At 46.4% G+C, this 21,827-nt stretch overlaps 1 protein-coding gene across 3 annotated transcripts in view; it reads right to left on the reverse strand.

Annotated features, from left to right (window-relative positions):
* Positions 1 to 21,827, reverse strand: part of LOC124554988 (sarcolemmal membrane-associated protein-like) — a 337,706-nt gene that overhangs the window by 254,070 nt on the left and 61,809 nt on the right. For all 3 annotated transcript variants that reach the window (XR_006968506.1, XM_047128729.1, XM_047128730.1), the window contains 2 exons: positions 17,067 to 17,195; positions 481 to 618 (listed from right to left, as the gene is read on the reverse strand). Coding sequence is in view for 2 of the 3 variants with exons in the window: in XM_047128729.1 (XP_046984685.1) it covers positions 481 to 618; positions 17,067 to 17,195 (267 nt within the window). In the remaining variant the exon portion in view is untranslated. The remainder of the gene's footprint in view (positions 1 to 480; positions 619 to 17,066; positions 17,196 to 21,827) is intronic.

Genomic DNA, 21,827 nt, shown 5'->3' on the forward strand with positions numbered 1-21,827 from the left:
TTAATCTCTTTCATGATGTGTTACCGAAAACCATCTGGATTAAGCTATTGTTCAGTTTATGTACATTAGCAGCAAGTCATTTTGTGTTGAAGTAAGAACGAATAAATGAAAATGCCTGACAAGGTAGCACACAATGCCTTTGCACATCCAGAAACATTGCTATTACCATGAGGATACCTCACTGGATCATGTTATCAAACACTGATAAATTTTATCAACATACAAAGCATTTACAATGAAATACAAAGTGGCTACAGCAGGACAATCAACACACAAATCATCTAGTGTTTTTGCCCACATATATCTTCAGAAATATTCAGAATACTATATTTTAATGACTGAAAGCTTTAAATAAACATAAACTTGTATGATGTATAATGCACATACTTAGTTTTATTATGTCCTTACATTTATTGCAGTAAATATTTATTTTCTGAATAAAATGTCATCACTGGAGATGTAAGCAAAACAAACAAATACCTTTCCATTTTCATACCACAACAGCGCATGATTTCTGGACAACACCTTGCAATCAAAGATTGCATTGTTTTGGGCTGCGCGGGCTCTTGCAACTGATCGACCAATTTTCACTGGCTGGTCAAGAACCAGCGAGCGTTCCTGCAACAGTTCACTGCCATTAACTCTACAGCTGAAATATGAAAAAATACAAGTGCACTTACAGGAAGATAGAATGTGATAAGAGTAGGCATGTAACCTTGCAAGTAGAAGGCCAAGGTGAAAAAGAGTGGGAGCAGCCCACAAACAGAAAGGAGACTGTTGCTTTGTTTGGATGAACAAGGAGAACATGCGGTAAGGAGGATTATCAAATGTAATTCTGTGACAAGACTACTCCATCACAGAAAATTATTATAAAGACCAGTGATTCAAACATTGTAATGTCAGAAATAAATAGTTTGTCATGTGAAAAAAAGAAGCCTGGTGGAGAATGGACTGTGAACAATGCATGTGGAGCAAGTATGAAGTCAGAAATTTTTTTACGAAGGTTGAAAAAAATACACTATGAATATACATAAATGTCCAATTCTGGGAATTCGCTGCTGAATGTCTCTCATTAAAAACACACACTCACAGGATGTCTGTCACTAGGAATATTAGCAATATCTTTCCATCTTTCCACTCTACACTGAAAGGGGCACACACACACACACACACACACACACACACACACACACACACACACACACACACACAGAGAGAGAGAGAGAGAGAGAGAGAGAGAGAGAGAGAGAGAGAGAGAGAGAGAGAGGGGGGGGGGGGGGTTATAAAGATGCATTATTAATCTTGAAACATTACTGATAAGACATTTTAGTGCCATTATTCAGCATGGAACACATTTTACTACTTTCTAAACTAAGTTCTCATTTTCTCATTTTACATTATGAATTATTATTGACAGCTGTAGATACAATATGAGGATTGAGGGTTGCTCTGTTGATGCAAATTTATAACCCATATATTTTCATGTTATTTCACAAATAACCTTGATCCCTAATTTGTTATTAACTCTATTAAATGTGAGAAAATACCCAATGTCTGATGCAGTATAAGCTGTTATTACCATTTTCTACTATGTCTCCATTCATCATGACACTCTTCTGTGAACCAAGTTTGTTCTTTGGGGAAAAAAAGCACATGTTCCAAACAAGGGGAACCACTATGCAGGGTGAATGAGGAGGAAAGGTACATGATCTGAGGGATGACAGTATTTGTTGGTTGTTTGGGTGATTAAAGGAATCAAACTACTGGAACTACTGGTCATCAGTCCAGGTTTCCTCAAACACAGAGGTCTACATGACTGTGGATCAGAGATGGCCTATTGTGCAAAACCCAGAGGAAGAAAACTCCAAGGCTTACTAAAGGTCAACAAAGGCTAGATAAGGGACAAAAAAGAATAAAGGGGAAATAGAGGAAAAAAAGTAGGCAAGATGCCCTGTCTAAGAAGTCGCCAGAAGGCCCTGAGACCAGAATGCAATGAGGAAACATACTTCCCCCATCCCCAGTCACTTACCACAGGTACACCACTCAGAAATTGCGTAGGAAAAACTACCATCACATACAGGGCAAGAAAAACACAGACATAAGATGAACAAGTCAAACACACCATGTGAGAGGATGGGAAGAAGAGTAAAAGAACAGATAGGGTGAGGGCCAGGGTGGACCACCAAGCCCTGACAGCCGCAGCCTGGTCTGGGCAGAGGAGGCAACAGAGTTTTCTGCCAATCCCTCAATGCATCGATAAGGGTAAGTGGAGCCCCCTTAAAGAAAGTGGTGAAAGTCCCCTTCATGAATAAAATGCAAAACTACGTCAGCCACTGTGAAATTGTGTCCTAATACCAGGGGTAGTGAATCATGGAGATCAAGAGTCTGCTGCAGGGTGGCCAGTTTGGGACAGTTCAGCAAAATGTAGACCACAGTCCCGTCCTTCAAGAGGCCTGCTTGAAGGACCTCCACAGATTTGTTGTCACCTTTATCACCCAAAGTTTGTTGGTTAAGCCAGAGTGGGCCATTCTAGATTCCTAAAACTTCATGGCATAATACAGATCGGAGGACTGCTACCGGAATACTGATCTCAAGAGTCGGTTCACTGGTAGCCAGTTTGGCTAGGCTATCATCAAATTCATTCCCTGGGATCCCAAGGTGGCCCAGGGTCCAGACGAAGGTCACTGAGCATCCCTATTGTTCAAGGGCACAAGGGGGATCCCGGATAGCCACAAACAAAGGATGGCGAAGGTAAAGGAGTCGCTGTGGATGAGAAAGGACTCCCAGTGCAGAAACGGATATGCTCAAGAGCATGAGAGATGGCTACCAACTCCGCAGAGAAAGCACTACAGCCATCCAAAAAGGAGCACAGTTCAGTACATCTCATATGGGTATAAGAAAAGCCTATGTCATCAGCAATCACGAATCCATCAGTTTAGCCTTTTCCTGAACCCAGGGATGTGCAAAGGTGGGGAAAAATTGGTGGTGGAGGGCCTCAGGTGAACCGAGTCTTTTGAACCTTGTGATGAATCAAGAAAAAGCTGTGGCCGATATGCACCATGGAGGTGTACATGAGTGGGCCCAGAGGAGAGGTGGTAGAGGAAATAGCTGGAGTTTTAGGGAGGAGTGACTGAATGTAGATTGTGATCATAACCCCTGATCTGGGCCACCATTGCAGGAAATTGACTTCCATGCTTGGAAAGAGGAGACGGTACTTTGGGTGCTTAAGGGAGTTACAAACGTGTCTAGAATAACTGAAAAGCCGTTGTTGGTACCTGATCTGCAACGGACAGACCCCATCCTCTACGAGTAAGCTGTTTACAGGGCTAGTTCAAAAGGCTCCTGTCACAAGTCGAACCCCACAGTGGTGAATCAGATCCAGTAACCGTAACGCTGAGGGGTGATGCCAAACCGTTTGCCAGACTCCCATAATCAAGACAAGACTGTATCAGGGCTTTGTAAAGCTGCAGAAGTGTAGTGAGATCTTCACCACAGCTGTTGTTACTCAGGCAGTGAAGTGTATTGCAGTGCAGCTATGCCACTTTTCACTTAAGCTGGCGAAGGTGGGGAATCCTTGTCAATGAGCGTGAAAGACTAGTCCTAGAAAGCGGTAAGTCTCCACCACATTGAGTAGTTACTCGTCGAGGTAAAGTTCTGGTTGTGGGTGAATGGTACAACATCAACAGAAGTGCACGATTTGAGTCTTGGTGGCTGAAAACTGAAAACCGTGAGTGAGGGACCATGCCTGCACCTCTTGTATGGCACCTTGCATTCGATGTACAGCGATACCCACACTAGAGAATGAATAGTAGAGGCAAAAGTCGTCAGCATACAAGGAGGGCGACACTGAGGACCCAACAGCTGCTACTAGACCATTTATGGCAACTAGAAAGAGAGGGACACTCAGTAAAGAGCCCTGCAGTCACCCAAGCTCTTGGATATGGGGGTACTGTGGGAAGCACTAATTTTCAAACCTGGAATGTACGGTGCAACAGGAAGTTATGGATAAAAATTGGGAGTGGACCCCAGATACCTCACTTGTGTAAGGTAGTGATGATTTGGTGTCGCCACATGGTGTCATAAGACTTCTCCAGGTCGATAAAGATGGTTATAAGGTGTTAATGTTGGGCAAAAGCTGTTCAGATGGCAGACTCCAGGTAAACCAAATCATCAGTAGTGGAAAGGCCTTGGCGAGAACTGCTCTAGGACAGAGCCAGAAGATGTAAAGACTCAAGGAGGCAACACAGCCATCAGTTCACCATGTGTTCAAGCAACTTACAGAGAACTTTGGTGAGACTTATTGAGTGATAACTGTCCATCTCTAGAGGGTGCTTACTTGTTTTCAGAACTGGGACAATGATGCTTTCTTGCCACTGTGGTGCGAACTCGCCCTAGCTCCAGATGCGGTTAATGATGACAAGGATATTATGTTGAAAATGCACCAGTAGGTGCTTGATCATTTGGTTGTGGATGTGGTCTGGCTCTGGGTCTGTATCAGGCTTGGTTCAAATGGCTCTGAGCACTATGCGACTTAACTTCTGAGGTCATCAGTCGCCTAGAACTTAGAACTAATTACACCTAACTAACCTAAGGACATCACACACATCCATGCTCGAGGCAGGATTCGAACCTGCGACCGTAGCAGTCACTCGGCTCCAGACTGTAGTGCCTAGAACCGCACGGCCACTCTGGCCGTGCCTGTATCAGGGCAGTGGGCGAGGACACTGAAGAATTCCCACTCACTAAATGGGGCATTATATGCCTATAGGCAGCATGTTGTACAAGATAATTGCTTCCATTCCACCCACTGTGCAAAATGTTTGGCAATGGTGTTTGGGTCAGTGTAGACAGTGTCATTTAAGGTAAAGCAGGTACACTTGTACGGGTTGTTATCTGTAGAGACATCTGATCTTACCCCAAACCTGTGAAGGAGAGGTATGTGCTCCGATGGTTGAAACATACCATTCCCGGCATTCATGCTTCCGTTGTTTTATTGGGTGGTGGGCCCAAGCACTGAGCCACTTAAAGGCAATGAGGTACTGCATCGATGGGTGCCACTTACGGCATTGGAGAGCCCGCCTATGATCTCTAATAGCCTCTGCAATTTCTGAGGACTACCAAGGTACTGTCTTCCGTTAGGGACCCAAGGAACAGAGGATTGCTAAATCTACTGCTGGAAGACGGGTTGTAGTTGTATTCTTGACTGCCTCATTAATACATCCATGCGGCAGAGAGCAAAGGGTGACAGCAGAGGCGAAAACACACCACCCATCAGTGTTGAGAGCCAATCTGGGTAGGCATCTGGGGCATGATGCTGAGGGAAGGACAGGAGAATCACGAAGTGGTCACTAACACACAGGTCATTGTGGATTCTCCCGTGGGTAGATTGGAGAAGACGAGGGCTGCAAATGGAAAGGTCAATGGCTGAGAAAGTTCTGTGCACCACATTGGTGTGTGGGGTACAAGTATTCAAGAGATAAGGATCCAGCTGAGCCAGGCAAAGGTCAAGCTGTGCCAGGCAAAGGTCACCAAAGGAAAGGGGGGGGGGGGAGGGGGGGCTGGGAAACCAATGCAAACAATATGTCCTGAGACACTTCAACATCGGGAGGAAGATAAACATTGCAGATGGTAATATCCTGAAATGATCTTACCCAAACAGCCACAGCCTCCACAAGTGTATTGAGAGAGCACAAGTTTGCTGTAGTGTCCAGAACATACGTGCAAACTTCTCGCTATAGGGTCATTCCATGTCAATTCAAGCATTCTGAGAAAATGCTCCAGCTGATAGTCTCAGATTTGGCTGAAATTTAGCACACCAATGCTACAAATTGTGGAACACTCATGTATAAAATTTTAAGTTCCCCTGCCAATTAGTTCCAGAATTATGGCTTGTGAAAGAAGGTGGTGTGACCCGGAAACTGCAACCTGCATCTGGCAATCTTCCTTCAGACCCAACTTCAGGTCTTAATAACTTTGGAACTATTCCGCACAGCCCAGTGAAATTCTTACAACCCAGTAACATCCATTTAGAGAGCACACTCCATGAATCAAAACACCAACAACATATTTCTGAGGGAAAACAAAAAATTCCAAAATGTGATTAACAAATGTAATACGTTAAAAGGTACATATTGTATGGGCCATCTATGCCAAATATAATTCACTCAAAAAGGGTATAAATCTTTTTGTGGTACGCTTAATGTGGCCTAAACACACACAGAACTCATCATGCCCATATCAGTCACACAAACAGAGTTACATGCACATGAAAATACAAAAATTTGAAAAATTACCTGAAAAATATGGATTTTCTAAGTGTGGCAGCACAAAAGGGACAAGTGATATCCGAGCCAAATTTCAAACACTGCATAAGCAGGCCATACTATAATATGTGGCAAAATTTCAACTTGTGATTGCAAGGCATCTGTGTATGATAAAAGTTGACAGATGTATTTGGTTATGTTTCTTTTAACATGATTTAGCAAGTAATAGTGATGATGCACACAGCTCGTTTCAGATAAAGCTGCAGCAATTTTTGGGAACCTTTAGGCAACAGAATAATGGTAGTTTTCAGGGACAGAATGAGTCATTGTTAGGCAGGAACAACAAAGGAAACAAGCAACAATTACAGGTTATTCATGTTTTTAAGATTCTAGTTCAGACTGGTCAGTACTGTTGTGGAAAGTCAGTATGGAGGCAGAAGAGTGTACTAGTGGTGCTTTTGTTCAAACAAGTTGCAGTATTGGTAGAGCACAGGCATCTGAATGTCATAACACAACATATAGAACAAAATGTGGCATTCGCTTTGTACTGTATGAATCTGACCAAGATTTGTTGTTATGGAGATCCGGGATACACCCTGTGGGCACAAGAAGTACAGTTCCAGGAAACTTTAGTGTTTGTTATCATCATATGAAAATGTTTCTGGATAAGTATTCTTTCCTACAAAGTTGTTTTGATTCATTTCGGATTCATAAGAAGACAGTGAAGTGTAGCCTCAGAAAAATTGATATAAAATCAGTATTTAAAGTGAATCAGTGCATGGGACTTAACACGAAACCAGGACAAAATTTATGTTCCAGGTGTGTTACACTGCTAAAAAATGAATATTCTGGTAATTTACATGACAGTGACGAAGAGTATCAGCCACCTACAACCACAGCAGATGAGCAATTAAATACTTCAGTGACTGCTCTTGGTTTGTCTCCTATGAGGACACACAAAGTTGGGAAAAGAGACAGGCCCAGCTATGGTAGAAGAAAACTACAAGAAGCTCAAATGGAATTAAAACACAAAATAACCGACACACTAATAGTGGAAGAGGAAGAACTATTTGCTCCAAAGGGACAGGAATCATACCAGAAATGCTCTGATTTGCACAAAATTGCGCACGATTTAAAAGAAAAATGTGCCATATCCAACGCCAGTAAAAAGTAGCTATTCTTATCCTTGCACCTTCCAGCTGGTCAATTGACTACACTGCAAAGGAATTCAATGTTTCTAGATATATGGTAAAGCAAGCTAGGAAAATAAAAGCAACCCAAGGAGTGCTTCCACAACCTCAGCAGACTCATGGTAAGAAATTGAGGTGCTAGTGTTGGAGTTTTATGAAAATAATGACATAAGCCAAATAATACCTGGAAAAAAAGATTATGTAACGGTGAAAATGGGAATGTACATGTACATATGCAAAAAAGACTGCTGTTACACAACATATCAGAACTATATGTAGAACTCAAGGAAAAGTATCCCAATACCAAAGTACGTTTATCATCTTTTTTCAATCTTCGGTCAACTTTTTTTTTTTGTGGTTTTAGGGTGCACAACCACAATGGTCATTAGCGCCCAGACTAGGTTAGGAATGCACTGCGAGGCACAAGGTTAACACAGCAACTAAAAGGGACAATATTAAAAAAGACAAAGACAGGCCGGGGATTAAAAAAAAATAAAAAACAGCACAATCAAACGTCCTTAGACAGGTTTGTCAAGTTGATAAAACGAAGAACGCGAGCAGCTGCTCCTGGGTCATCCGCTAAAAGGGCATCCAGAGTACATGGCAGGCCAAGATCAAGACGCAGTGTATTAAAATCCGGACAGGACGTTAAAATGTGGCGGATCGTCAGCAATTGCAAAAAAGCGCCGGCGCAGCCGTCAGCAGATGGCGATGGCTAAACTGGCAGTGTCCAATTCGCAACCGGGCCAAAACGACCTCCTCCCACCGAGAAGGGCGTGAGGAGGACGTCCAAGCCGCGGGAAGAGGTTTCAAGGTGCAAAGCTTGTTGTCCGTAAGTGCAGCCCAATCGGCATGCCACAGCGATAAAATGCGCCGACAAATGACCCTGCTACATACTGATGAAGGGACCCAACAAGAAGCTGTCCGAGGCTGGAGGACCGCAGCCTTGGCCGCGTCATCTGCAGCTTCGTTCCCAGGGATACCGACATGGCCAGGACCCCCCATAAAGCTAACCGGAGAACTGTCGTCCACCAGCTGCTGAAGAGAGCATTGGATCCGGTGCACGAAAGGGTGAACCGGATACGGATCACTGAGGCTCTGGATGGCGCTCAGGGAGTGGTATACCAAACTGGGGGTAACCTACTTCGGGAGCGAGCTGAGGTCAAGGTGAACGCGGACCTGAGCCTGAAGCCAAGGTGGCATGCGGCTCTCACCCACTCTAAAGGTTGCAGGGAGTGAAAAATCAAGGTGTTGAAGGAGGCGATGAAAGCGAACTCCAGGGGGTAACAGGGCAGAGACATACAACCCGTATTGACGGTCAGAGTCGTCAAAAAAGGAACGATAAGACGGGTGGTCGGGCATTGACAGTAGCCGACAGGCATACCAACAAAGCAGCATATCATGCCGGTAGGTGAGTGGCAATTCACCGGCTTCAGCATGAAGACTCTCGACGGGACTAGTATAAAACGCTCCGATCGCAAGACGTAAACCCCGATGTTGTATGGAGTTGAGGCGGCGTACGATGGACGGCCGTGCAGAGGAGTATACGAAGCTCCTATAATCCAGCTTCGAGCGGACGATCGACCGATATATGCGAAGTAGGACGGTTCGATCCGCTCCCCACGACATACCACTGAGAACACGGAGGACATTTAGAGAACGGGTACAACGGGCAGCCAAATATGACATGTGGAGACCAGCTAAGTTTCCTGTCAAATATAAGACCGAAAATTTTTGTTGTCTCCACGAATGGGAGAGCAACAGGACCGAGTCGTAACGACGGTGGGAGAAACACTTTGTAGCACCAGAAGTTCATACAGACTGTCTTCTCGGCAGAAAAATGGAAGCCATTGGCGACACTCTAGGAGTAAAGACGGTCAAGAGAACACTGAAGACAGTGCTCCAGGAAACATGTACGCTGCGTGCTGCAATAGATGGTAAAATCGTCCACGAAAAGGGAGCCTGATACATCAGCTGGGAGGCAATCCATTATTGGATTGATCGCTATGGCGAAGAGAGCGACGCTCAAAACTGAGCCCTGTGGCACCACATTCTCCTGGCGAAAGGTGTCTGACAGGACAGGACAGAACCCACACGTACCCTGAACTGTCGATCCATTACAAAGGAACGAATAAAAAGAGGGAGGCAACCGCAAATGCCCCATGTATGCATGGTGAGGAAAATGCCCGCTCTCCAACAGGTGTCTTAAGCCTTCTCCAAATCAAAGAACACAGCCGCAGTCGGGCGCTTCCGCAAGAAGTTATTCATAATGAAGGTCGACAAGGTAACCAGATGGTCAACAGCAGAGCGGCGCCTACGAAATCCACATTGTACATTGGTAAGTAGGTGTCGAGATTTGAGCAGCCAAACCGAACGAGAGTTAACCATTCGCTCCATCACCTTACAGACACAGCTGGTAAGCGAGATGGGTCGATAACTGGAAGGCAAGTGCATGTCCTTCCCCGGCTTAGGAATCGGTACAACAATAGACTAGCGCCAGCATGCGGAAACATGTCCCTCAATCCAGATGCAATTATAAGTACGAAGAAGGAAACCTTTACCCGCAGGAGAAAAGTTCTTCCACATCTGAATATGAATAGAATCAGGCCCTGGAGCGGAGGACCGTGACAGGGCAAGTGCATTTTTGAGTTCCCGCGTGGTGAATGGGGCATTATAACTTTCACGATTCGAGGAGAGGAAGTTAGGTGGCCTAGCCTCCTCTGCCTGTTTTCGGGAGAGGAAGGCAGAGTGGTAATGAGCGGAGCTCGAAACCTCGGCGAAAAAGCGGCCGAAGGCATTGGAGACAACCTCAGGGGCCACAAGGACGTCATTCATGACCGTCAAGCCAGAAACTGGTGAGTGGATCTTAGTGCCAGATAGCCAGCGCAGGCTACCCCAGACAACAGAAGGAGGGGTAAAATTGTTGAAGGTGCTTGTGAAAGCAGCCCAGCTGGCTTTCTTGCTTTTGTTAATAATACGACGACACTGCATAATCGTTTACAATAGATACAATTCACCACTGTAGGGTGGCGTTTAAAGGTGCGTAAAGCACGTCGACGAGCACGTAAAGCGTCTCTACATGCTGCAGTCCACCAGGGGACCGGTACGCGACGTGGAGAAGAAGTAGTGTGAGGGATGGAATGTTCAGCAGCAGTGAGAATGACTTCCGTGAGGTGTGCGACCCGACTATCGCAGCTTGTGAAGGTTTGATCCTGAAAGGTTGCCCTGGAAGAGAAGAGCCCCCAGTCTGCTTTGGAGATGTTCCAACTAGTTGAGCACGGAGAGGGGGTATGATGCAGGAGATGGATAACACACTGGAAGTGGTCGCTCAAATATGTATCAGAAAGTGCATACCACTCAAACCGGCGTGCAAGTTGGGTAGTACATATAGAGAGGTCTAAATGGGAATAGGTGTGAGTCGTGTCTGAAAGAAAAGTGGGGCGCCAGTATTGAGGCAGACAAGATTGAGCTGGTTGAAAAGGTCTGCTAACAGGGAGCCCCTCGGGGAGGATGCTGGAGAGCCCCAAAGGGGATGGTGGGCATTGAAGTCTGCAGTTAACAAAAATTGTGCAGGTAGCTGAGCAATAATTTGCATCATGTCTGCCCTGGTAACGGCAGACAACGATGGAGTGTAAACGGTACAAATGGAAAATGTAAAAGTGGGGAGAATAATTTGGATGGCAACTGAATGCAGGCCGGTGTGCAATGTGATGGGATCGTAGTAAATATCATCCTGGACCAGCAACATAACCCCTCCATGAGCCGAAATACCTACCACAGGGGGTAGGTCAAAACGCACAGAGGTGTAGTGTGCCCCGGCAATTTGATCGCATGGGCGTAGCTTCGTAGCTGGAGGGCTACGACGAGCGGACGGTGCAAGAGGAGCAGCAACTTTAAGCCCTCTCGGTTGGAGCGAATGCTGCGAATATTCCAGTGAGTAAGTGCCATCGTAAAAGAAAAGGAAGATGAAAGAAGGGGTCACCTCGAAGGCCGCTAAGGGCCTGGCTTCGAACGAGCACTGCCGCCGCTATCAGTAGGCAGAAAGTCATCATCCATTGGTTCTATAGGTTCATCGGCCATCTTGTTAAGATGGCCGGGAGGGGGAGCTTCCTCCGCCGGTGAACGGCCAGATGTTCGACTACCAGCGGTGAGGCCAGGCGAAACGGACGACGGCCTGGGGCGGCAACCGCGGGGTGGCGCAGGAGAAGAAATGCGCTGTGGCGGAGAAGGAGAACTGTGCTTTCTATGAGCCTTCTTGGAAAGTCATTTAGTGGAAGTACTGGTCGATGGCTGGGAGTTCGAGGTACGTAGGAAGTCTGCACGGGACGGTTCCTTCTTGAAGGCCTGTGCATCTGACTTCTGGGTCTTCGTCTTGGCAGAAGCTGATGAAGGTGCTTGTGTCTGAGGGGTGACGGGAGGAAGAGCAGACGTCGACCGTGCGATCTTAGCACTAGCCGAACGGACGCCCGTAGTGCTGAAGGTCAGATCGCATGTCTGCGTCGCCACCTCCCTGGTAGTTCGAGGAGAGGCGAGGACAGTACTGTATTTCCCCGCTGGGAGCAGCGTGGGCTTCCTACTAGCAAATAGCTTGTGAGCAGCTGAGGTGGACACTTTCTCTTTGACCCGTATTTCCTGTATACAGCGTTCTTCCTTGTAGATGGGACAGTCGCGGGAGGACGCTGCATGGTCACCCCTGACAGTTCACACAACGGCGAGGCGGAGGTAGACAGTCACCCTCATGGGCATCCCTGCCACAAGTGACACATTTAGCCGCATTGGAACAAGACTGGCGAGTGTGATTAAAACGCTGACACTGGTAGCAGCGCGTAGGTGTCAGGGCATAGGGGCGAACAGAAATAACCTCGTCGCCCGCTTTGATGCGCGACGACACCTGAACACTATCAAAGGTCAAGAAAAGTGTCCGGGTTGGTACAAGGTCATTGTTGACCTTTTTCATGACCCTATGGACAGCCATCACGCCCTGCTCAGCGAGGAAAGACAATCTCCTCGTCAGTCAATCCGTCGAGTGATCTAGTATATACCACACCACGAGACGAATTCAAAGTGCGTTGAGCCTCCACCTGGACAGGGAACGTGTACAGGAGTGTGGCCCGAAGCAGTTTTTGTGCCTGAAAGGCGCTCTCAGTTTCTAGTAACAAGGTACCATTACGCAACCTGGTACAAGACTTGACAGATCTGGCTATAGCATCTACGCCCTTCTGGATAACGATAGGGTTGACACAGGAAAAATCCTTTCTGTCCTCAGATCGAGAAACTACGAGGAACTGTGGGGCAGGCGGTAGTACTTTTGTCACTGGTGGCTGGTCAAGTTTCCGTTTGTGGGCAGAAGTCGAGAGAGAAGAAGAAGAGAAATCCATTGCGGAGGAATCCCCCATGATTGCCAGCGTCTCCGATGGCGCGCTCCTTCCTTGTGGGGACCCTCTCAGAGGGCACTCCCGCTTTAGGTATGTTTACACCTCAGGTCACACCTCCCGAGGAACAGACGGAGGGACCAATCGGCATGGTCAGAAGGTATCAGATCAGGCAATCACCCTTCCCTGGGCCTGGCCTTTACCAGGGGGTACGTGCGTGCCTTACTTGTCTACCCAGGGCGGGGAATTACGCGTTACCCCATCACCGGCTACGTGTGCGAACGCGTGGGTCAGCCTTCAGGCACACACAGGGAGGAGGGAAGAAGAGGAAAAAGAAGAGAGAGAGAGGGAGAGAGAGGACAGACTGTCTCAAACGCCGAGGCGGAGACCAGAGAAGGCAAGGAGAAGAAGGCAAGGAGAAGAAGGCAAGGAGAAGAAGGCAAGGAGAAGGAGGCAAGGAGAAGGAGGCAAGGAGAAGGAGGCAAGGAGAAGAAGGCAAGGAGAAGAAGGCAAGGAGAAGAAGGCAAGGAGAGGAAAGGCAAGGGAAAGAGTAAGTAAGACAGTGAGATGGAGAAGAACAAAGAAAGGAACCAATCAAAGGAAGGAAGAAACCGGAAGAAGTGAAAAACCAAAATGACCGCAAATATAGGTCGTGGAAACGTCCGTCTCTGGACGAAGGCGCTAACTACCCCCTTGAGGGGTGGGGACTCCTTTTAGTCACCTCTTACGACAGGCAGGAATACCTCGGGCCTATTCTAACCCCCGGACCCGCAGGGGGGTCGGTCAAAATGGGTTGTGCCTGGTAAGTGCAAGGGGCACACACAATGTTTGTGTATGTGAGACCCATGAAAATGCTAAGCTGATGTTTGCTGCTATAAAGGATTCTGGTCTGGATTACAAAGGTGCAACGAAGCTGCTAGTGTGTGACATCAGTTCCTACCAGTGCATGATACACATGTATGAAAAGTGTCCTGGTAAGGCAAATCTTGCAGAACACATGAATAACAAACTGTATGGTGAACTCCTTATGGATGACGATGAACTTGTTTCTTATAAACAATGGACACACATGGATCGCACAAGTCTTGAAACAAATCGAAGTACAGTGGAAGATTTTGTTGAAATGTGTTGTCAAAAAACGGACAAACTGACCACACACAGCTTCACAGCAACAGCATAATCGGCTTATCTCCAGTTTTGTAAGGATAATTTGAAACAAGATGAAATTACAGTAATACTAGACTTTACTGATAATTATGCATTTATAGTTCAAGATGCCACCCAAAGATATCATTGGAACAACAGTCAAGCAACTCTCCAGCCATTTGCGCTTTACTATAGAGGTGAATCAGGTGATGGGTGTGTCATGAACCTGTATGTTTTTAGTTACTGTTTAATTCATGATGCCATTGCAGTTCATGCCCACATTCGCACTATCATGGCATATGTGAAAAACAAGCTGCCTCACATACATTTTGTGAAATACTTCAGTGATGGGGCAGCTAGTCAGTACAAAAACTGTAAAAATCTCAAATTTATACATGCATTACCATGATTTTCAGACTCACGTAGAATGGAATTTTTTCACAGCAAGTCATGGTAAAAATGTATGTGATGGTATTGGTGCTACCATTAAGTGCACGGCATGACAAGCTAGTCTGCAGCACCCTACAGAAAGTCACATTCTAATACCGCTTCAATTATTTACCTGGGTACAGACTAATATCTCTGGCATACAATCATTCTATTTTTTGAAAGATGAAGTGAAATCAGCCGAAGAGTTGCTAAAAAGCAGACTACAACACATTAAACCTGTTGGAGAGACAAGGAGCCATCATCACTTCTCTCCAGCGGACTCTGACAATGTGCAGATGAGCAGATGAGCAGACTGTCCGGTTATAACTATAGGTTCATGCACAACATGTGTCTTCACAGTGTGTCTGACTCAGGATTCAGAAGCAAAAGCAGCAACATACAACCAGTTTGCTATGTTATTGCTGTTTATGATGACAAACGGTACTTAGGATGTGTTGCAGAGTGCTGTGAAGCAGAAGGTGATGTATTTGTGAACTCCATGGCACCAGTAGGACCAGCAAGATCATTTCATTGGCCACGTTTGGCAGACAGGTGTTTGATTCCTTTTGAACATATTCTTATCACAGTTCCATTTCCTACCACAGTGTTAGGAAGACAGTACAATTTGCCACTCAATGTACAGAGTACAGTAGCTAAAGTGTGGGAGAACTTCTGTTCGAAGTACAATTGACTGGTTTTTAGCAGTTAAGGTGCAATAAACATTAACGATAGGTTGTGTTAAGATGTCTGTATGTTGTTGCTTGGTGATTGAACAGTTGTGGGAGAGAATAAGAAGAGGCAGAACAGTTTGCGATATGTTTTTACAAAATTATGTTGTGGAACAATGGCCACATCACCAAATACATCTGTCAACTTCCATTGTACACAAATGTCTTGCAGTAACACGCTGAAATTTTGAGATATGGATCATTATGGTCTACTTATGCAGTGTGTGAAATTTGGCTTGGATACCACTTGTCCCTTTTGTGCCACCACACTTCGAACAACCATGTTTTTCAGGTAATTTTTCAAATTTTTGTATTTTCATGTGCATGTAACTCAGTTTTTGTGACTGATATGGGCATGAGGAGTTCTGTGTGTGTTTAGGCCACATTAAGCTTACCACAAAAAATTTTATACCCTTTTTGAGTGAATTATATTTGGCATAGAGGGCACCTACAATATGTACCTTTTAACGTATTACATTTTTTTAATCACATTTTGGAATTTTTTATTTTCCCTCAGAAATACGTTGTTGGTGTTTTGATTCATGGAGTGTGTTCTCTAAATGGATGTTACTGGGTTGTAAAAATTGCACTGGACTGTGTGGAATAGTTCCAAAGTTATTAAGACCTGAAGTTGGGTCTGAAGATAGATTGCCAGATGCGGGTTGCAATTTCCGGGTCATGCCACCTTCTTTCACAAGTCACAATTCTGGAACTAATTAGCAGGGGAAACTAATACATTGTACATGAGTGTTCCACACATGATAGAATTAGTGTACTGAATTTCAGTCAAATCTAAGACTATGAGCTGGAACCCTGGTTGAACTGACATGGAATGACCCAATACTATGTAATAGGTAGCACAATTCTTATAATATCCCCAGTATCCACGAAGGGCTGGGGTCCGCACAGCTGGAAACCAAGTCTCCTGAAGTGCAATGCAGAAGGCAGAGGACACGCTTAAAAGATTTTGTCGGTTAGCCTGGTCAAGCAAAAGAACTGCTATGATTCCACTGCAGAATAATGTTGTTGAAGCACTGTGAGGCCATGAAGGGACTAAGGAGGCAGGTTACGGCCAAGGGCCACCTGCTGTCACTGGTTGAGGAGTTATCGCATCAATATACAAAAGATCTGGGTTCCATTGTGTGGTGCCAGCTGGGGCCTTAGGGGCCAGCAGAATCTCTGCCTCGGCCACAGGAGTGGAACAGGTGGGATCTAGTGGCATGGGGCCAATGGAATGTACTCCTCCTTGTAGGACACTTTCTTGTCTTTCCTCTCCTTAGATGATTTTTATGATGGTGAGGGCTTCTCTGATTAAGTTTCAGGTAAAGATGATGATCACGAAGCCCTGTGGCCATCAGCCTGTGGCTCCTTCAGCCTGTGGCTGGTGTCCAGTTAAACAGCAGCAGAAACCTTGGAAGTAAGGGTCCCAACGGATCCCTTCTGCCAAGAGAAGCCAGAGGAAGGTGATTCGTCTCCAGCTGGGAGATGAGTACCAATGTCCCTGGTGGGTGCGAAGCTGTCAATCCCAAAGTAGGTGTTGGGGGAATAGGGCATATGCCCAAATGATTTTCTTTGTTCAGAATCACTAATACTATCACCCCTCCAAGCATGTCCTGCTCCTCCTGACTCACCCTGAACAATATTGGAAAAAAACATATTTATTTCTGATCGTCACATTTCACTCATCACTACAATCAATGAATGGTATATGGTCTTTAAGAAGAATCACATGAACTAATGATGTCAGATTTACAAAGATTGGGACAAAGCCAGATCAAAATTGATGTCAAAATTATGTGTTTTCTTAAAAATTAACATCATATTTATATACATTTAAATTCTACAATTAACCGATTTTGGGACATAAAAAGGTCCTAAAGGAAGAAAGAACCTAATTTTTGCTAGAGATTTGACATACATTATTATACACTGACATACCTGGAATGGATGAGAATTTGGCCTACAGATCAGAACAGCCCGTGCAGCCATTTTAGGAGGAGTCGTTATGATATCCCGGCTATTTGGGTAGGGCCCCACATTTTGCATCCAACCAGTAACTATCACCATCTAAGAGGAAAGAACGAAACACATTGCTTCACACTGATAACCATTTTAACTTAAAAAGTAAAAATAAATTTAAAACACACACACACACACACATACACACACACACACACACACACACACACACACACACACACACACACACACACACACGCAGGCACACGCACGCACACGGGGGGAAGGCGGGGAGAGAGTGGCGGCGGGGAGAGAGTGGCGGCGGGGAGAGAGTGGCGGCGGGGAGAGAGTGGCGGCGGGGAGAGAGTGGCGGCGGGGAGAGAGTGGCGGCGGGGAGAGAGTGGCGGCGGGGAGAGAGTGGCGGCGGGGAGAGAGTGGCGGCGGGGAGAGAGTGGCGGCGGGGAGAGAGTGGCGGCGGGGAGAGAGTGGCGGCGGGGAGAGAGTGGCGGCGGGGAGAGAGTGGCGGCGGGGAGAGAGTGGCGGCGGGGAGAGAGTGGCGGCGGGGAGAGAGTGGCGGCGGGGAGAGAGTGGCGGCGGGGAGAGAGTGGCGGCGGGGAGAGAGTGGCGGCGGGGAGAGAGTGGCGGCGGGGAGAGAGTGGCGGCGGGGAGAGAGTGGCGGCGGGGAGAGAGTGGCGGCGGGGAGAGAGTGGCGGCGGGGAGAGAGTGGCGGCGGGGAGAGAGTGGCGGCGGGGAGAGAGTGGCGGCGGGGAGAGAGTGGCGGCGGGGAGAGAGTGGCGGCGGGGAGAGAGTGGCGGCGGGGAGAGAGTGGCGGCGGGGAGAGAGTGGCGGCGGGGAGAGAGTGGCGGCGGGGAGAGAGTGGCGGCGGGGAGAGAGTGGCGGCGGGGAGAGAGTGGCGGCGGGGAGAGAGTGGCGGCGGGGAGAGAGTGGCGGCGGGGAGAGAGTGGCGGCGGGGAGAGAGTGGCGGCGGGGAGAGAGTGGCGGCGGGGAGAGAGTGGCGGCGGGGAGAGAGTGGCGGCGGGGAGAGAGTGGCGGCGGGGAGAGAGTGGCGGCGGGGAGAGAGTGGCGGCGGGGAGAGAGTGGCGGCGGGGAGAGAGTGGCGGCGGGGAGAGAGTGGCGGCGGGGAGAGAGTGGCGGCGGGGAGAGAGTGGCGGCGGGGAGAGAGTGGCGGCGGGGAGAGAGTGGCGGCGGGGAGAGAGTGGCGGCGGGGAGAGAGTGGCGGCGGGGAGAGAGTGGCGGCGGGGAGAGAGTGGCGGCGGGGAGAGAGTGGCGGCGGGGAGAGAGTGGCGGCGGGGAGAGAGTGGCGGCGGGGAGAGAGTGGCGGCGGGGAGAGAGTGGCGGCGGGGAGAGAGTGGCGGCGGGGAGAGAGTGGCGGCGGGGAGAGAGTGGCGGCGGGGAGAGAGTGGCGGCGGGGAGAGAGTGGCGGCGGGGAAGGGGAGAATCACCAGTGGTGTTCGCCTATTTGTTTGATAGGAGTAGTCATTTTTGTTTACATATCGGAGATAAAAATTACAAGCACTGTCATTTCCATCACCTGCAGTTTTTGGTACCTGATCTGTGAAATTGGAAGTTATGAGGGACTGTCCTTTCCCAAAAGGCAAAATGTAGTACTAGAATAAGAAACTTTTAATGATAATAGAATTTATTAATGACCAAAGCTAATTCACAGTAGTAGTTCTTCATAACTAGTAATGTAGTAACAAGCAGTATTTAACTTTAATTATTACTAAAAACCACCTCAGCCATGTAATTACAGTTATTGTGCTATGACTGATTTGGTTCTTAGAATGTCCTCAGGTTCCCTGCAGTTAAGCGAAGACTAAACCTACAGCATCTTAACAATAAAATAAGAAACTCACACTAAGAGTCTTATACTGAATTCTCACCGAGTTGTGCGAAAGTAATAGTATACATGGGCTGGCTTTCGTATGTAATGTTAAAGACCAAATCCAGAAATGATCACCAAGATTGCGTCAACTGCCTGGCGAGCACCTTTTTACTTTATCCTTTGTTTTATTTCTAAATTTATTTATTTATTTATTTATCACGTTCCATGGGACTAAGCAAGGCAGAGCTGCTTTGTCACGGAATGAGTCAGTACATAGTTAATTCTTTCTAATCATCTAATCAGGATCCTGTAATTAATAATACATGAAAAAAAGAGTACAGAAATAAACAACAGATTACAGGAAAGTTCTCAACTACTGGAAGAAACTCCTGTACAGAATAGGAATGTGCCACAAGGAAACCTTTCATCTTAGGTTTCCACATTCAATTCACCCAATTTTATCAGTTCTCCTTGAAGCCTATTGAAAATGAAACCCACTGAACAGAACACACTTTTCCACATGACATTTGTTTTGTTCACTGAACAAATGTTAATGTTTCTTCTGAAAGGCTGATTATTGTCAACAACACAGCCCATGATGTAATATACAGGCTGTTAGGGGTACAGGTGCAGATACTGTGATCATTGGTACCTAATTTGTACCCACTTCAGTGTGTTAGTTTTTTTCCTATGCATATAACTAGAGGTCTGCGCGGATGCGGATATCCGCGGTATTTATTACTTGGCGGATAAAATCGCGACCGGCGCGGATATCCGCGGGTCATCTGCCCAGTACATATGTTGCAATGTTAGTTGAAAACTTCAAGTCTGTTGACATTCTTGGAATCTTGCAGGGCCCAGGTAGAGTAGATGCGTGTTGTCCTCAGCCCCTGGCTGTACCCAAGAGACCTGCGCCCAATCCGTTTCCGTAACAGTGTCTTGTGTGGCCTGTGAAGTGCTCTCTGGGTGGCAAACCTGCCTACTGTCTACCAGACAGGTGCCCGTTGCAGTTTTCCGCTGCCTTCAGTTAGCGCTTTGTAGTCACCGAGTGACAACGTGCATCGTAGCAAATATCAGTGAGAGTTCTTTCTTCAAATGAAGACCGTATCGATGGATACAATTTCGTGTAAGGTGAAAGAAGGTGATTTTACATTAGTGAAGGAAAACAAATTGAAATTGCCAATTTGGAAAAAATTCGGATACGTATTTGATGGCAACGAAAAAATAAAAGATATAGTGGCTTGTTTTGCATGTAAAAAAGTGTATTCCTATACTGGACACAAAAGTGGAACTTCAAATTTGCTAAAACATTCGTGCGAGGCTGGACAAAGTAGCATAATTACTTATTTAAATTACAAGAGAGACGTGAAAGTTCCTGAAGTTCCGCCAAATTTGAAGACAGCTGCGACAGACAAACTTATCAATCTTGTCGGCAAAGACATTTTACCATTCGAAGTTGCATGTGGACCTGGGTTTCTCGAGACGGCACTGTTTCTTATTGATGTGGGGGCCAAGTACGGTGCAGTGAGTGCTAAGGAACTGCTACCTCATCCAACCACCATATCCGGAAATTTGAAGGAAATGACCGATCTACATCTACATCATTACTCTGCAATTCACATTTAAGTGCTTGGCAGAGGGTTCATCGAACCACAATCATACTGTCTCTCAACCATTCCACTCCTGAACAGTGTGCGGGAAAAATGAACACATAAACCTTTCTGTTCGAGTTCTGATTTTTGATGATCATTCCTACCTATGTAGGTTGGGCTCAACAAAATATTTTCGCATTTGGAAGAGGAAGTTGGTGACTGAAATTTCGTAAATAGATCTCGCCGCGACGAAAAACGTCTTTGCTTTAATGACTTCCATCCCAACTCGCGTATCATATCTGCTACACTCTCTCCCCTATTATGTGATAATACAAAACGAGCTGCCCTTTTTTGCACCCTTTTGATGTCCTCCGTCAATCCCACCTGGTAAGGATCCCACACCGCACAGCAATATTCTAACAGAGGACAAACGAGTGTAGTGTAAGCTGTCTCTTTAGTGGATTTGTTGTATCTTCTAAGTGTCCAGCCAATGAAACGCAACCTTTGGCTCGCCTTCCCCACAATATTATCTATGTGGTCTTTCCAACTGAAGTTGTTCATAATTTTAACACCCAGGTACTTAGTTGAATTGACAGCATCGAGAATTGTACTATTTATTGATTAATCGAATACCAACGGATTACTTTTGGAACTCATGTGGATCACCTCACACTTTTCGTTATTTAGCGTCAACTGCCACCTGCCACACCATACAGCAATCTTTTCTAAATCGCTTTGCAACTGATACTGGTCTTCGGATGACCTTACTAGATGCTAAATTACAGCATCATCTGCGAACAACCTAAGAGAACTGCTCAGATTGTCACCCAGGTCATTTATATAGATCAGGAACAGCAGAGGTCCCAGGACGCTTCCCTGGGGAACACCTGATATCACTTCAATTTTACTCGATGATTTGCCATCTTACTACGAACTGCGACCTTCCTGACAGGAAATCACGAAGCCAGTCGCACAACTGTGACGATACCCCATAGGCCCGCAGCTTGATTAGAAGTCGCTTGTGAAGAATGGTGTCAAAAGCTTTCCGGAAATCTAGAAATACGGAATCAACTTGAGATCCCCCGTCGATAGTGGCCATTACTTCGTGCGAATAAAGAGCTAGCTGCGTTGCACAAGAACGATGTTTTCCGAAACCATGCTGATTACGTATTAATAGATCGTTCCCTTCGAGGTGATTCATAATGTTTCAATACAAAATGTGCTCCAAAATCCTACTGCAAACCAACGTCAATGATATAGGTCTGTAGTTCGATGGATTATTTCTACTACCCTTCTTAAACA

This window comes from Schistocerca americana, chromosome X (genome assembly GCF_021461395.2).
Source record: "Schistocerca americana isolate TAMUIC-IGC-003095 chromosome X, iqSchAmer2.1, whole genome shotgun sequence".
Taxonomy (NCBI): domain Eukaryota; kingdom Metazoa; phylum Arthropoda; class Insecta; order Orthoptera; family Acrididae; genus Schistocerca; species Schistocerca americana.